This window comes from Anguilla anguilla, chromosome 1, assembly GCF_013347855.1.
Source record: "Anguilla anguilla isolate fAngAng1 chromosome 1, fAngAng1.pri, whole genome shotgun sequence".
Lineage (NCBI taxonomy): Eukaryota > Metazoa > Chordata > Actinopteri > Anguilliformes > Anguillidae > Anguilla > Anguilla anguilla.
The window spans coordinates 69,190,825-69,206,929 of record NC_049201.1 but is presented as its reverse complement, the minus strand read 5'-3'; the positions used below and the strand labels follow the sequence as shown (position 1 = coordinate 69,206,929).

Below are 16,105 nucleotides of genomic sequence, written 5' to 3'. Positions count from 1 at the left end.
AAGCTGGCAGGCTTGCAAGGAGAGAGTTGCAGTAATCAAGGCAAGAGGTCACTGTAGCCTGGACGAGTAGCTGGGTAGAGTGCGTCGTCAGGTATGGTCGAATCCTTCTGATGTTGTACAAAAGGAATCTGCAGGACCGTGATGTTGCCTTGATGTGCTCCTTGAGGTCCAGTTGGTCATCCAGGAGGTAGTCACTGTGGTGCCATCAACCGTGATTGAGAGCTCACGTAGTAAGGAGGTCTTGAATGGGAAGAAGAGCAGCTCAGTTTTGTTGAGGTTGAGCTTCAGGTGATGGCTGGCCATCCAGGTGGAGATGTCAGCCAGGCAGGAAGATATCTTATCATCGACCTGTGTGGCCGAGGGGGGGAAAGAAAAGAAGAGTTGCGTGTCATCTGCATAACAATGATAGGAGAAGCCATGTGAATTAATAACTGAACCAAGAAATTTGATGTATAAGGAGAACAGCAGAGGACCCAGTACAGATCCCTGCGGTACTCCCGTAACAAGGGGATGAGAAGCAGAGGCAGACCCCTTCTAGGTGACCTGGTAGGACCTATCTGCAAGATAGGAAGCGAACCAAGACAGGGCAGTCCCGGCAATGCCCATCTCAGCCAAGGTGGAGAGGAATATTTTATGGTTGACCGTGTCGATAGCTGCAGACAGGTCAAGAAGGATCAGGACAGAGGAGAGGCGTGAGGCTCTTGCAGTGGCAAGTGCCTCCGTCACAGCCAGGAGCGCAGTCTCTGTTGAGTGCCCGGATCGGAAGCCAGACTGGTGAGGGTCTAGCAGGTGGTTCTGATGAAGAAAAGAGGTTAGTTGTTTCAGAACTGCTTGTTCAAGGGTTTTGGTTTTCTCGTCCCCCCAGGAGGCGCTGCTTGGGTGGCGAGGGGTGGGGGCACGCATCAGCGGCGCCAGCAGCCCGGGCCCCCCCCCAATCGCTGAGGAGAGCTCCCTCGCCGAGTGAGCAGCAAGCAGGAAGACCCACCGGATGACTGTGCCGGGCGTGGCACCAATGCCGCGCCCTCTCTGAGATTAGCGGGACTGCCCCCCCCCCCCCCCCCCAGTCTGTGCCTGGGCATGTCAGGCAAAGGTACCCGCCATGATGCCACTGCTGAGTGTCCCAGAGACTCAATGGGAATTCCTGACACCCAGGTGACTCCTGACTTTCCTTCTCTCCTCTGTTCCCTCCCATGAAGGGGGGGGGGCATCCAAGCAACATACACCTTTCTTTCTGAAGAAATGCTCTCTAAAGGAGATGACAACAAAAGTTGTTTCCGTTCCGACACAAAGGATTTTTTCATACGATTCAAATATGAGACAGAACTGTTACGCTCATTAATTTAAAAAAGTTTAAAAATGCAATGCAGTGTAGGTGTGACAGCAGTGTGATTCAGTTTTGATTGTAAACATAGGCTTCAATCTGTAGATACATGTTTGTCATCCCACCCATGAATTCACTCTGAAGGGATGGACAGAAGCCAGGAAGGACAGGAAATGGAGAGAGAAATGAGAGGGAATCTTGGGGAATATTATTATAGACCTTCATCGGATTAATCACAGATAAGGGGCTGTTCTGGTTCTGAATATATATCCAAATTGTTGTACACATGGTGACACCTTTATCAAGGTGTACTTACCGTATGTCAAGTGTTACCCCTGAAACCATTGATGAATCGGTATTGGGATCTCACATTGAGATCTAGGCTTTGTGAGCGAGAGCGTTCTACAATCTGCCTCTCCCCAGCAACCAGTCCGTCTGTCTCTGCTTCACTGCACTGATTCTTTGAACAGTTGCCTCCCATCACACTTTGGCAGTTTCCTGTTTCTCTCCTGCTCTCCTTCCCCTTATCTCTCTCTCTCCTACTCTCCTTCCCCTTATGTCTCTCTCTCTATCGCTCTCTCTCTCTCCCTCCCTCAAGGGTTTGTTTTCCTTACAAACTCTTAAAAAAGCCTCGTGTCAGTGAACTTTAAGGTCTCGGCTTATTTGGGGCAGCTGATGTTTCCAAAGAAACGGTCAGTCAGTCACCATCAGTTTCTGGATGCTGCTGCTCTCCCACTCCTGAAGTGTATCCCACCAACTTGGTGTGTGCTTCACTTGGCACATCTGTATGAACCCAAAACTCAACTTTTCTTAATCTCTTTCAAAAAGTAAACACAACAACTTACATTGATTCAAATACAATATCATATGAAAGCTATTATTTTCTCATTAATTTAATGTAGCCTGTGTGAGGACGGCCAAGTTATATCAACAAGAGTTGAAGAATTGTTAGTCGTTGGCTACTGAGCGGACTCTGAAGCCTCATGTTTGGACTGCCAGGACAACATGGAATTGTACAAGTGAGCATTCAGAAGCTGTGTACACAATAGTTCTCAGTGAGAACGCCACATTCACCTTACTGGACACTGCAGGATTTAGCACTCAGTCTTACCCCTCAAACCCTCCTTTTCTGCACCATATTGGTGCTCTTGCCCACGGTGAGCTACCCCTGGCAGATGCAGGTCGAACTGGGCTGTGCCTGGAGGCACACCACTGCACAGGATTAGGCGAAATACTCACAGATAGCCTTGGGCTCCGCTGTACTGGAACAAGAAAACCCCTCTCTAGGTCATGCTGGCCTGGACTTTTTTTATTTTAAAAAGGGAGCTCTCTCAGATCGGTGTGGCCCATCTGATTAAGAACTGAAATGGAGACTTGTGGAGATATTAAAGGACTGCACTCATTAGCTCTTCAATAGCCTGCATCTTCAGGTTCTCACAGTGTTTGCACTGCGTCCTGGAGTCACAAATCACAATGGTCCTGCCTTGGACTGGTCTGTAGTTTCTCAGTTGGGACAGACCAACAGACCTCGATATGAATGCTGACATCTCGCTAACTGTATTTGGGATGTACTGTTTTTGGGGTTTGTCATATTTGTTGAGAGAAAACAGTATTACAGAGAACGTACCAGAGCTTTGACTCACCCCCACATAAGAAGTGCTTATTCTTCTCAATATTTGTGCGTACTGTTGCTTCTCTCATTGTTTTCCCCAGAGGAAGACATCTGGCAATAAAATGGAAGCTGTGACAGGGTTTTGTTCACGCACAAGAGGGTGGGTCAAAGTTTGGATGTTCAGAACATGTTTGAGTGTTTGGGCCGTTTTCAAATGTATCCAATATATCAGGCCTTGTAACTCTTGTTAAGACTGTTGGGTCTTAGTGCTCAAGCTGAATGGAAAGGTTGAAGGGTGGTCAATAAATAATTCAGTGTCCCTCTGTTGAGGGAAACGTACCCATTTGAGTCATGGAATTTATTCATTTTCATGTATCTTTTGTTTTGGGTGTGTGCATGTTTTGATTTGTCTTCATTGATTGGGAAAGGACTTTAGTTAGATATGACTAAAACTGCGAAGAGAAGGCTGCGGTCAGTCGGACTAACCTGAGAGTGGGGGAAAACCAAGTAATTTGTACCACAGAGACAAAAATAAAAAATGCTAATTGTATATAGCCATTACATGTGTTCAGTGAGGAAATGTTGCCATTGTCTGTAGGAGGTCCTGTTGTTTTGAGAATTCCAAGAAAAACTTTTACTTGATGTACATACTTTTTAAAGATATAATATTGTGACAACTGTCATGAGCCTACTGAGGATCGCTAAGCATCAGTTAACAGTGGCAACTAAATTCTGCATTAAACGTTGCGCAGGACCTGTAGGGCATAACGTAAATAAGAGTATTTTCATTTTAAGCAGTTGTTTATTTGTTAATTTTGCATTACATAAGTGACGCGATTGGCAACATAACGGTCAAGGGGAAAATGATTGAACCATACAATATTAGATCGGTTTAGCAGCTCTTTGACGTGTGAACATGAACAATCTGTTCAACCTGCTTGCTGAATTCTCACTTACACTCAAAAATGTGAAAAACAACTAATCACGTGTCATTTTTAAACACACCTACATGCCTTGTTAAGGACAACACGTTCTGTTACTTTCAACAGTCGCTGTTAAAGTTTCCATTCATAACACATAAATTGTGTGATGGATATTGACGCATCCTTTTTGACAATGTATTGTCCTACTTTCATCTAATGCACGTAGGCTTACTGTATTATTGTGTATTTTGCTCTGATTTGTGATTTCTATAGGCTAGTGATGTAATTGCATTGTTGTGGTTTGCCGTTGCGCTTATGGTTACTTGTTTTTTTTAATTTGAGTTTAGCATATACAAATAATTTTCAAAAGGATTGGGTAAAGTCATACCGCACTTGTCTTAATAATTCTAGGTTTCGCAAGACCGGGTTTCTAGACCAACAGCAGCCTATATACGTATGTCTGTGGAGAGAAATGGGAAGGCAACAGTGACAAGTCTTCCTTTTGCGGCTCTGTCATCCTCTGGATTTCAAACCACAGAAGTGTGAACACGTATTTCTTTCTCATCCTCTCTGGGTCCAGTACTAATTTGAGAAGGAACGCTGTGACAGGTTAACGGTTAACCTAAAGGAGATATCAAGTTTGTCGCTACAGAGGTTTTTGTAGTAACCCATATCGGTTACTACACAGTAGTTTCAACCGATATCTGCTTCTGCTTGATTAGTTTTTACAACATAATAGCCTACATATTTTTATATTGCATAATACTAGAAAAAAGCATCGTTGTTTTCTGAACTGGTGCTGCATACTTAGTCAATTTCTTTAGAGGTATGAGAGAGACATCACAGCGATGAAAATGCGTATTTGGACTACATTTCATCTCATTTTGGGTGTTTTGATCGAGATCCAGGTCCAATGTTTTCAAGAAGGAATATGCCGTCAAAAAGGTTTGTCTTTTTGTTGTTGCTGTTGTTGTTAGTTTGATTAACAATTTATTATTGTTTACTTTGTATTAATTCGTTTAAGCTGTTCAGTAGGCTTATTATTTACCCATTTGCTTATTTTCATTAGTAGTATTTCGAAAGCATTTATCCATTATAACGTAGGTTATGACAATATTAATTTATTGTATTCATGAACTTATGACCTTAACAATTAAGATTAGCCTACTCATTGGCTTCAGATGTGTTTTAACGTCTTGTTTTCATTAAGCATATTGCACATCTCAACTACAGTTAAATGTTCTGTTGACAAATTATTACTGGAACCGGTCACTTGTGTCGCAAAGTGACTTACAAAATGTAGGCCTACCCTCAGCTTCGAAAACGAAGTATTTAAATTATAGGCTGTTCCCGTTTCCACATGAAACCCAACATACAATATCAGACGCTTCATCAGCATGGCTAGTAAATGCGATTTTTTAAGATTGTCGTTTTTTTTTTTTTTCAAGGGAAGATTAAAAAAAATGTGCCATAAGTGGTATTAATATGTTCTTGCCCACATAAAGGCATCTGATCAGCATATAAACGAAATGGTGACATTTAAAATGGACGCTGTTATTTTCTCACCACTGTCTAATCGGGAAAAAAAGAACATTCCTGAATACTGATTGCTAATGATAATTTCACTTTGACTAACCCTGAAGAAACTAAATGGGGTCTGTATACATCAGAGTAAATTTAAACTTTGAGCTTTCAACCTTTACGTGTTGGAAGATCAATTTCTGGGACACCAAGTGGCATAGTTGAATAACATTAATTAATTCCTGGAAGTTAAAATGTTCACACAATCTGATGGACAAGATGGGTCGATAAAGGGAGGATGTATTAAACTGTTGGTTGTGTGCACATATTAGAGAATGACAAGAGATGGGAAGAGGAACTGAAACATGCAGTTGCTTAGTTGTGCAATTCAGCTGTGTTTATCAGGGCTGCCCAGTTAACCACAACCACTGTGTCAGCTACTTACATACACGCACGCACACACACACACACACACACACACACACCCACACACCTCAAAGCCTTTTTGGTACCTATTTGTGATCTTTATAAATAATATTGACCCCCCCCTCCCCCCCACCCCTCATGAAGCACCATATTTACAGACTGAAGTCCTTTCCATTTGACCCTTTCCAGCTCCTCCACGTGGTGTGCAGGTGCTGGCCCCAGGTACTGAGGTGACCCTGCACTGCAGTGGCCGGATCTCTGTGAACGGTGTGGACATCGCACAGACCGGCGGGGCCTCCACAGGAAGGACAGAAGGCGATGTCAGAGAAGGGCCGGGCAAGGAAGGAGTCCATGCCAGGCCGGACGGTGGTGTGGAGACCATCCGCGCCAACCGGTCCGAGTTAATGGAGGAACCGGATTTGGCCGGTGGTGCAGGGGACACGGTCAACCTGACCATGGAGGAGAGGGGCGGGGTGGGCACGGGGCTGAACGGGAGCGAGGTGGGGGGGGCGGTGCAAAACGCCAACGCATCTGGCTCAGACGGGGCGTACGCTGGGGCCCCGGGGACAGAGGGGCGGGAGGCCAGGGTGCAGTGGAGGGTGAACGGACGTCTCGGGACGAGGGGAGAGGAAGAAGGGGGCACACTGCGGCTCGCCCCCCTCCGTCTGAGTCACAAGGGAAACTACAGCTGCCACCGAGGGGGGAGAAAGGTTTTTTCCGTTGAGATCGTTGTTGCGGGTGAGTGCATACGTGCTGCACCTACATTACTTGTGTCATTCGCGCACGTTACTCATGCCACATCTATGCATTTACATAGCTTTACTCACACTGTACTCATATACACTATATGACCAAAAGTATCTGGATGGCCCTTGGTCTGGGGCTGTTTTTCATGCTTTGGGCTAGGCCCCTTAGTTCCAGTGATAGCAAGTCTTAATACAATCATACAATCACATTCTAGATGATTCATTGCTTCTCCAACAGTTTGGGTAAGGCCCTTTACCTGTTTCAGCATGACAATGTCCCGGACACACAGCGAGGTCCATATAGAAATTGTCAAGAACAGTGTGGATGAACTTGACTGCCCAATCAGTGCCCAACCTTACTTACTAATGCTCTTCTGGCTGAATGGAAGCAAATCCCAGCAGCAAAGCTCCAACATCTACTATAAAGCCTTCCCAGAAAAGTGGAGGTTGTTATAGCAGCAAAGGGTGGACCAACTCCATACTAGTGCGCATAACTTTAGATGAGATGTTGAATGTCAGGTGTCCACATACTTTTGGCCATATATTGTATTATGTACTATATCCAGGCTAGTTGACTTGTTCCACTAAAAAGACTGTCGTGAGGCTGTCATGTAATTAACTGTAACTAGTTCCTCCCCAAATTAATTTTGGACAGATACTGTAAAATAAAATAAGTAAATAAAAGGTTTTAATATTGTGATAGCATATATTGTTATAGCTATATTTATAATGTTTATATATATATTTATTGTTACTGCAGTTAAATATATTGGTATTTATTCTCCGACATATGTCATTAAATGTCTCAATGGTTTGGTGTGGGTGGCTGGAGAGGGATTTGCCGAAGTACTGCATCTGTGTCATGAAGTTTATGCCGTATTATTAGAAGACTACTAGAACTAAGGGTACTCTACAAATGTAAAATGAAAATGGCAGCTCCTTTTTAGTAAAACTGTTGGTTACACAAAATCTGTTCAAACTATGTAATTGTGTGCATACAAATACATTGGATATATGTACAGTCTGTAAATATAATTTAGTTATATATTTTTTCTAAAGGAACTGTCTGTTCATTTTACATTACATTTTACTTTTTAAGCAAACCACTACTCTTTTCACTCTGTAGCTCACCAGCTTAGCTGTACAGTTACTGCACTGGCGAACTATACAAGTAGCACAGTTACCACAGACAGACAGCAGGTACCTCATAAAACGAGAATAGCCTGCCAATGGGAACTCTTCCTTCCTGGGGTGACACTGCCAAGGCCAATTATGTGCTGCCCTGTGGGATTCCCAATCGCAGTCTGTTCTGGAGTCTGGAGGAGTCAGGATTCAGAATTATGGGGAGCAAACGGTTTGTTGTATGTAAGTGCATGTACAGTACAGGCCAAAAGTATTGGGCCACCAAACTTTACATAGGGAACAATTCAGTTAATATATGCACATTTATTAAATAAAAAACCCTTTCTCATACCTCTCCCTCTCTTTCAGCCCCTCTAGAGCAGCCCACCCTCTCTTGCTACAGGAGGACACCCACCAGCAAGATCCGCTGTGATTGGACAGCCAATCAATCAGTGACCCCGACCCCACAGTGCTCTCTCATTATGAAGATGGGGTGAGTGTTAGAGACTGGTACCTGGTAGCAAAACAAAAAATCTTCTTTGCAAGTACCCACGTGCTGCAGTACGAAAGCTACTTGTACTAAGATATATGATGTAAGGCAAAAACTCTGGGGATTTTCAAGACTTGGCTTGGTACAGTGTTAGGTACTATCTAACCTGTAGGTAATCAGACAACTAATTTAGTTCTAGTAGCCTGTTCTCCTCATTATGTTATGTTATGTATTCTTTGAAGTGCGTATTGGACTCTATCAAGTGTAATTCTACCGTTAAAGAGCCGCGAATATCTTGCCGATTTTGGAAATGATGCGTCTCGTCTGATACCATCTCTCTCACCCCAGGCTGTACGGCGAGCTGACGGAGGAGCAGTGCTCCTTTTCTCCCTCGCGGGCTCGCTGCTGGTGCGTGCTGGAGCGCAGGGATGTGGAAAAGAGCGCTTTCCAGGCAACCCTGTGCCTGACCAGCGTTACCGGCAACGTCACGAGTCCCACCATTCAGGTCCATCCGAAGAACATCAGTGAGTATTGCCTTTCTGTCGCCTGCCTGGCTCTCTCTGTCCTCAGGTAGTGTTGTGGTCAGGGCAGTGCTTCTCAGCCTTTGGCCCAAATACACATAAACGTGCAGCCTGATTTACTGACTAATAAAGCCCCCTTTTCGTATTGTTAGTTAAAGGATCAAATAAAAATCAGATGATACTGTGCCAGTCGCCATCAGGGTCTTTATTCTCTTTTTGGTTTTGCATTGACAGGAAAATACATGTACTTTATTAGTTTGAGAATTGACCATTTAAAAAAATGTATTTACGCAAATTCACAGGATGGTAACAGTAGCTTATGGGCCCACCTCCAGAGCCCATCTGCTAATGCGACTCGCTTCGTTGTCTTCTCTCCGTCTGGCTCTTTCTTCACAAGGTGTTCTGTAGTTCTCTCAGCACCTGTGAATGCACGACTCAGTGTTTGCTTCGCTTTTTTCCCCCCCACACACTCTATTGGTCACTCCCTGCAAATCACCAATATGACTGAGAATCCACTAGTCCTGTGCTATACACCAGTCCTGACGCACCTGGCCGTAGAAGTGATGCAGATGTATCTAACCCCTGCAGTTAAACCGGACCCCCCGGCCAATGTGACGGTGCATGCGCAGGACGGCATGGAGCACAGGCTGAAGGTGACTTGGAAGTACCCGCGCACCTGGAGCTCAGCTTTCTACCGTTTGAAGTTCCACCTGCAGTACTTCCCCATCCAGAACGGGGAGGCGAACGAAATGGTGAGAGATATTTAACAGTACCCCTGTCCTGACAAAACTGCCCCGATATAGAGTGCTGCTGCTCAGCTCAGTCACTACGATTTAATAATGGTAGTTACACCCAGGGACCTGGATGTAAATAACAGTATTTTATTTATGTGTAACGCATACCTTTAATAATGCATTATTATGTCATGTTATTGTATTATTTTATTATTATGTCTTGTTATAGATACCTGCAAAATCCTACCAAATGCTTTCCTTATGTCTTTTTTCCTGACCAGGTCACCCTTAATGTCTTAAGCGCTGTTAAGTTTGTGTGTGGGGCTGGGGTGCGTGAGGACGTGTGAGTGGTCAGTTAATTTTATGTGCAAGCTCGTTTTTGACCCAATCAATGGAAAACTGGTTCAAAGTCCACATGCTTCCTCTCTGACATGTACTCTTGCTCTGTCAATACCCATGTCGACAGAATAGGTCAGAATTAAAAAACTGGAAATAGGGGGGAGTACATTTGAGGAAGTCATCGAAGGTACTCCCTTCCCAGTTATTTTTATTGAATTCTCATCTTACCTCAACCAGTAACACAGTAGAGAGCCTGTGAACAAAGCTTTATTTATTTATTTAATTTATTTTTTAATCTTTTGAATAATATTGAACTTTTTAAAAGTAAAACCATTTGTGCGCAACACAAACATATGCTGCATTGCTCCAGTGGCATTGCCCTGCACCAGACTCTCAAACCCACTCCTGTCTCTGGGACTCGTAGCAGGATGTGCACACCAAGAGAGGGCACCACACCATCAACGACGTCCTGTCACGGACCGCCTACCTGCTGCGCGTCAGGGCCAAGGAGGAGTTTGATTTGGGCCAGTGGAGCGACTGGAGCCCCCCTGTGTATGCACGCTCATGGACAGGTGAGTCTCACCTCTGCAGGGAACACACACGCACACGCACACGCACACGCACACACACACGCACAAGCACGTATATACTCCTGTATTAAAATTCATTGTATATCTTAACTAGTGGACTTGCTCTGTTAAACCCTTTTACGAGGATATTTTATGTTTAATAGTATTTGCAGTCGCATGACGCGTATTCATGTACACATGCAAACGCGTTGCACACATACACACAGATATAAACGCGTGACTGCATGTGCGGTCACAGTCGAGCATGCATGTACTCTCACTTAATGACACACATACAACACGTGTATATACACAGCTACATGCAGTCTAGCACAATAAAAGCGGAGCGCAGGTCAAGAGCATGTACGGCTCTCAGGGAGTTAATGCAAATAAAAAAGACATAGTGCAGTGCCTAATTTAACACACCGTGCATTCACTGAACTGTCACACGAGAGAGTAGCATAAAGACACAAAATTAGCCTGGTAGGTACTCAAACTCAAAATGATCGTGTGGCTTTTGTCTTCCTCTCTCTCACTGTGTCATGCTCTATTTGGTTTCTAGATTCTCCTTCTCTCAGAAGGTTAGACCGGTTTTTGATCTTTCTCTCCCGGACTATGTGACCAGTAATTGGCCCATGACATTTTAATACCTGCCCTGTCTGTGTTGTGGGCTTAGCAGCTGTTTCACACCGTGACGTCTCTGAAAGGCACCCCCCCCCCCCCCCCCCCCCCCCCCCTCACCTATTCTGTAATCCCTTATCTGTTTTATCACCAAGGCACCTGGTGCCTTGATGACATTTAGTGTGGGGATGGGAAGTGTGTGCTAGGTATAGGGGTCAGGGAGGAGAGGACATGGAGGTGTGATGCTGGTGTGGGTCAGATTTTTTATGTGGAAATATAGCACGTGTGTTTGTGTGTCACTCAAGATTTCCCTTATGCCTCTGGGTAAATGTACCCTATTGTTAGGGTGGAAACACAACTAGGATGTCTCTGAGCCTGGCTGAGAACAATGAGATTTCAGAGTTAAGTGATTTATGCTCCATTGCAGTGTTAAGTGATTGCATTCCATTTCAGAGTTAAGTGATTTGTGTTCCATTTCAGAGTTAAGTGATTGCATTCCATTTCAGAGTTAAGTGATTTGTGTTCCATTTCAGAGTTAAGTGATTTGTGTTCCATTGCAGAGTTAAGTGATTTGTGTTCCATTTCAGAGTTAAGTGATTTGTGCTCCATTTCAGTGTTAAGTGATTGCATTCCATTTCAGAGTTAAGTGATTTGTGTTCCATTTCAGAGTTAAGTGATTGCATTCCATTTCAGAGTTAAGTGATTTGTGTTCCATTTCAGAGTTAAGTGATTTGTGTTCCATTGCAGAGTTAAGTGAATGCGTTTCTTCAGTGAGAATGCACACATCACTGTTGTGCATGAGAGCCACACAGGCGGGAGTGCGCAGTGGAATATTTGAGTAGTGGAATGACCGCAGCCCTTTTCTCTTTCAGCCCCAGAGCCCAGTGCCTCCAGTGAAGTTCACGTCGGCTCAGAAACTGTAAGTGGGCACTCTGTCTGACTAAATGTGTTGCAGTTTCACACGTTGTCTTGTCAGTGTTCAGCAGAGTAGACAGGAATTTCAGATAACCAATCCCCTCTCTCTCCTCCTTTCCCCCCCCTCCCTCCAATACTCTCTCTTTGTGCAAATTTACGTTTTAGAACCCCCTCGACCCCTTTATGACAGGGTCTGGCGATTGGTCTGAGAATGAATTACCACCTGGAGAGTTAGGTAAATGCACTCCCTGACACTGTGCGTGTGCGTGTGCGTGTGCGTGTGCGTGTGCGTGCGCGTGCGTGCGTGCGTGCATGCGTGCATGTGCGTGTATGTTCATGCACATCAGAAAGGCTGTAGGCCTGTATAATTGTTGGACATCTGTGTTTATAAGTGAGCGTATTGTAAATTTTGCGGTCTCCACCACTGAATGGAAAGCAAAATTGTGTTCACTGATATTTTGACAATATTCTGTAGGAAAAATAAATTATTGAATAAATAAATAAAATCAAAGATTTTATAGGAGACCTGTCCTTCTATATATCTTGATGTACCATGTGGATGTACCAAATGGGTGTTATTCACACTATCACAAATTTAAGGGCAGAATATCACTAGCAAATAAGCAGTAATTAAAATAACTTGAAATAATATACTTTGAGTGTGCTTTAAGAAATGTAATGATTACTGCTGATTAGTGGTTGATGATCAATGTAATTAGAGTTCCTTTCCCACCACTCCTCCTCCTTCCCAGTGTCCCCATCCATACTCCGTCCCACACTGACCTTCCACTTGTCCTGGGTGCTTGCAGCCTGCGTGCTCGTGACATTCATAGGGCTGGCGGTCTACATCCTCAGGTACATATCTCCTCTCATTCTCCTGTCCTACATCCAAGGATTCTGTCTGAAGCACACATATTTATTACATTTTTTGAAAATCGCAGGTAAATGTGTTGTCAGTAAACATAACACGCATTGCAAGGTGTAAGACCTAAAGCTGAGGACAATTTCAGCGTGAGCACACTGGATTTGACACATCACAGGAAACTGGAAAGAGCTATTCAAAGTGCCCCAAGGGATAAAAATGTTTATTATATTTTCTTGAAAGTACGATGGCGCGAGTGAGCCTTACAGGTTTGAGCTGCAGACTGAGGGAGCTGGGTTGACATTAGTATTTAAATTGGGGACATGTGCTACGTGTCTCCACCACAGGACTCTGTGATGATTTCTGAGCCGCCTTGTTGCACGCTGGTGGCTGGTGTTGCCCTATGAGGTCATAACCTCTGACCAGTCTAACTGCGGCAAACAGCCCATCACTGTATCTGGTTTATGTCACTCTGCCCAGCCATTTCTTTGCACTTATTGTGCTTCTGTTGTTTGAGTGGAAGCCATTCATGGTCAGACTAAATAAATCTCCCTCACACTGGCAGCAGCTCAGCACATTTCTCACAGGAACCGTACACTGTGGTTTCAGCGCTGCTCATGTAGCTGTTGATATTTCTTTGCTGCCTGTCAATTATCACACTGATTTTTGGCAAAGGAAACTTGATAAAAGCAGTCCAGGGATGAGAGAGTATTGGTTGGCTGAGGAGAAAGCATTTCATCGTGCAATGGTGACCCCTACTTGGCAATCCAGTGCCTGCATTTTCATCTGTTGAGCTGCACAGGAAGTGTCTTCTTCCAACTCATGCCTGTGTGAGCCCAGCTTGTTGAACCACTGATAAGTGCCAACTGATGTCACATGCACCGGAAGAGAGCACATGCCAGTTTGCACCCTCTGAATCAACAATGGAGGTTGCAATGATCATTGCACCTCCATGATTGACTGTTACAAACGCAAGGAAGGGGGGGGGGGGATATTACAGATTTCAATGTGGTAAAATCCAATTCTATTGCCTTTAAAATCAAAATGAACAAAACTGACAAACAAAAAGACCGCTGTTTAATTTAAAAAACACAACAGAATGCATCATACTCTCATTTGTTTAAACAATCTCACCTTTATTCTTTCACTACCTCTTGGTCTCTTCAACTCTTGTCTTTCACTGTCCAGACACAGAAAGCAGCTCATATCTAAACTTCACAAGCTGGTTCGAAGCTCCGCCTCACACACTCCAGCTCCGGCCCCCTCTCAGCTGCCCAAAGAAGAAGGGAGCCCCCTAGTGTCCCCGGGGCCTTCTGCACCTCCCTTACAGCACAAAGAAGACAGGGGTGAGGGCATTCACCTCAACAATATGGGCTACTTCCTGGTACAGACAAATTGAGAAAAGAGAACATCGGAGATGTGTGCAAATTCATTGCTGTAGTCAATACACAGTACTCACACGCTCACACACACACACACACATACACCATGCAATCGACTAAAACACTGTGTGTACTTTTTATAAATTGTACGCACGGTTTGCGCAAACCATTGCATATGTCATGTCTGGGGCGCTTCACAGTGTGCAACTCGAGTAGCCTACCAACACCAAGGTCTCAAATATGGGCTCACCCCAGGGTTGTGTCCTGTCCCCCCTACTTTTTATAATTATCGTTATAATGTGCCCCTTAGGAGAACAAACCGCTATTATAAGTCCTTCATTCCTTCCGCTATCAGGCTACTAAACACCGACAGTAGTCATTTTAAATGACTGTTACATTCTTTTAAACTCGGTTATTTATATGAACTATAACAAAATGTTTTATTTTATTTATTGCTGCTCGTTTCCTTGTATCGACTCATGTATGTTGATCTGTTGCCTCTGACATATAACTACCTTTTCTGTGAGTTTTCGAGCTGCGTGTATGGACTGGGTAAGCTGCAAATGAATTGCCCTTCTTGGGATCAATAAAGTTGTCTGAATCTGAATCTGAATATGTACTATGAGGAAATAGAACTGAACACACATGAAGTTTGTGTAATGGAATAAGTGCTGTATACCCACGCTAATGTGCAACAGAAAAAGAATGTGCCAGAATCGATTACGTTGTAAATATTTCCTTTGTTATTTTTTTGTTTTTGTAAATATATTTTTGTTAAATACATCTATGCATTTTTTTTTTATCATGTCAATAAGTATTTTTAACATAAATGAGTTATGAAAGGTGGCTCATTGGTTGTAGTAGGTCATTGTCAGGCTTTCTGAGACATGGAGTAAATGGAAGCATTTACATAACAGCAGTTGTGATGGGCACTCAATACAAGCAGATGTAAGAGAGCTGAGGTAGTGTTGGTGGCCTGTCTTTAACTGGGGTACTCGTTGTTAAACCCCACCTTGCAGGGGGGGGGGGCGGAGGAGGGAGTGTCAAGGATTCGGATAAGGCAGAAATATTTGCACGGACATTAGTCCAGGTGCATAGTTCAGACAATTTAACAATGATTTTATATTATAATTTAATGAGACATGTATCAAATGTTCCTGAGAGAAGAAATAGTAGTCTGAGTAATCTTGATACACCATTTACTATCAGTGAGTTGAGGATAAGTCAGGAGTGACAGCACCAGAAAAGGACAGTGTGTGCTATACTGTTAGCCCATCTGACTGATGCTGCTTTGGTGAGGTTGTTGGAGATGTATAATGGGATTGGGCTGGAGGGTAAACTACTAACTGTCTTTAAAGAAGCCATCATTGTTTCCAAAAAGAAACCTGGAAAAGACCCAACAAATCCCTCTAGTTCGACACCTACTGCACCAACTTCACATTAAAAATAATGCTAGACAAAGGGAAATTGAGAGAACACAAAACACATTTTATTTTAATTTTATTTATTTAATGAAAAAGTTCTCAAACACCCATATCACCCATGTGAAAAAGTAGTTTCCCCCTTAGTTACCCAGTTAATCAAATTAAATTAAATTAGATTCAACTAATTGAACACAAACAAGCTTGTTGAATCTAGACCTCACTCATATTGAACCATAACATCAGAGTGAGTACACAAGGTTTCGAACAAGCACACTATACCATGATCAAAGAAAATTTCAGACGAGAAAAGAAAAAAGTTGTTGAAATAAAAAGCCATTTCTAAGGCTCTGGGACTCCACTGAACCACAGTGCAAGCCATTACCTCCAAATGGAGAACACCTGGAACAGTGGTGAATCTTCCCAGGTGTGGCCAGCCTGCCATATTTTCTCCAAGCGCCAAGCAACGGATCATCCAGGAAGTCACAAAAGACCCCAGAGGAACATCTACGGAACTGCCCGCCTCTCTAGCTTAAGCTAAGGTCAGTGTTCAAGACTCCATATTAAGAAAGAGACTGGG

The 16,105-nt window shown here is 43.7% G+C and overlaps 2 protein-coding genes across 4 annotated transcripts in view; both read left to right on the top strand.

Annotated features, from left to right (window-relative positions):
- Window positions 1-3,272, top strand: part of atp8b2 (ATPase phospholipid transporting 8B2) — a 49,341-nt gene extending 46,069 nt beyond the window's left edge. For both annotated transcript variants that reach the window (XM_035432664.1, XM_035432656.1), the window contains one exon: window positions 866-3,272. In XM_035432664.1, the coding sequence (XP_035288555.1) occupies window positions 866-964 (99 nt within the window). In that variant the 3' untranslated portion in view covers window positions 965-3,272. The remainder of the gene's footprint in view (window positions 1-865) is intronic.
- A 708-nt stretch (window positions 3,273-3,980) lies between these two features.
- Window positions 3,981-14,950, top strand: il6r (interleukin 6 receptor). 2 transcript variants are annotated; one of them, XM_035406076.1, is made up of 11 exons: window positions 4,061-4,078; window positions 4,268-4,801; window positions 5,993-6,541; window positions 8,041-8,164; window positions 8,510-8,685; window positions 9,271-9,434; window positions 10,180-10,327; window positions 11,818-11,864; window positions 12,026-12,095; window positions 12,613-12,715; window positions 13,911-14,950. In XM_035406076.1, the coding sequence occupies exons 2-11, from the start codon at window positions 4,705-4,707 to the stop codon at window positions 14,119-14,121; spliced, it is 1,689 nt and encodes a 562-aa protein (XP_035261967.1). In that variant the 5' UTR covers window positions 4,061-4,078; window positions 4,268-4,704; the 3' UTR covers window positions 14,122-14,950. The 2 variants fall into 2 exon arrangements, with proteins under 2 accessions (XP_035261976.1, XP_035261967.1); XM_035406085.1 differs by having other exon boundaries at window positions 3,981-4,801; window positions 10,183-10,327.
- The last annotated feature ends 1,155 nt before the right edge of the window (window positions 14,951-16,105 follow it).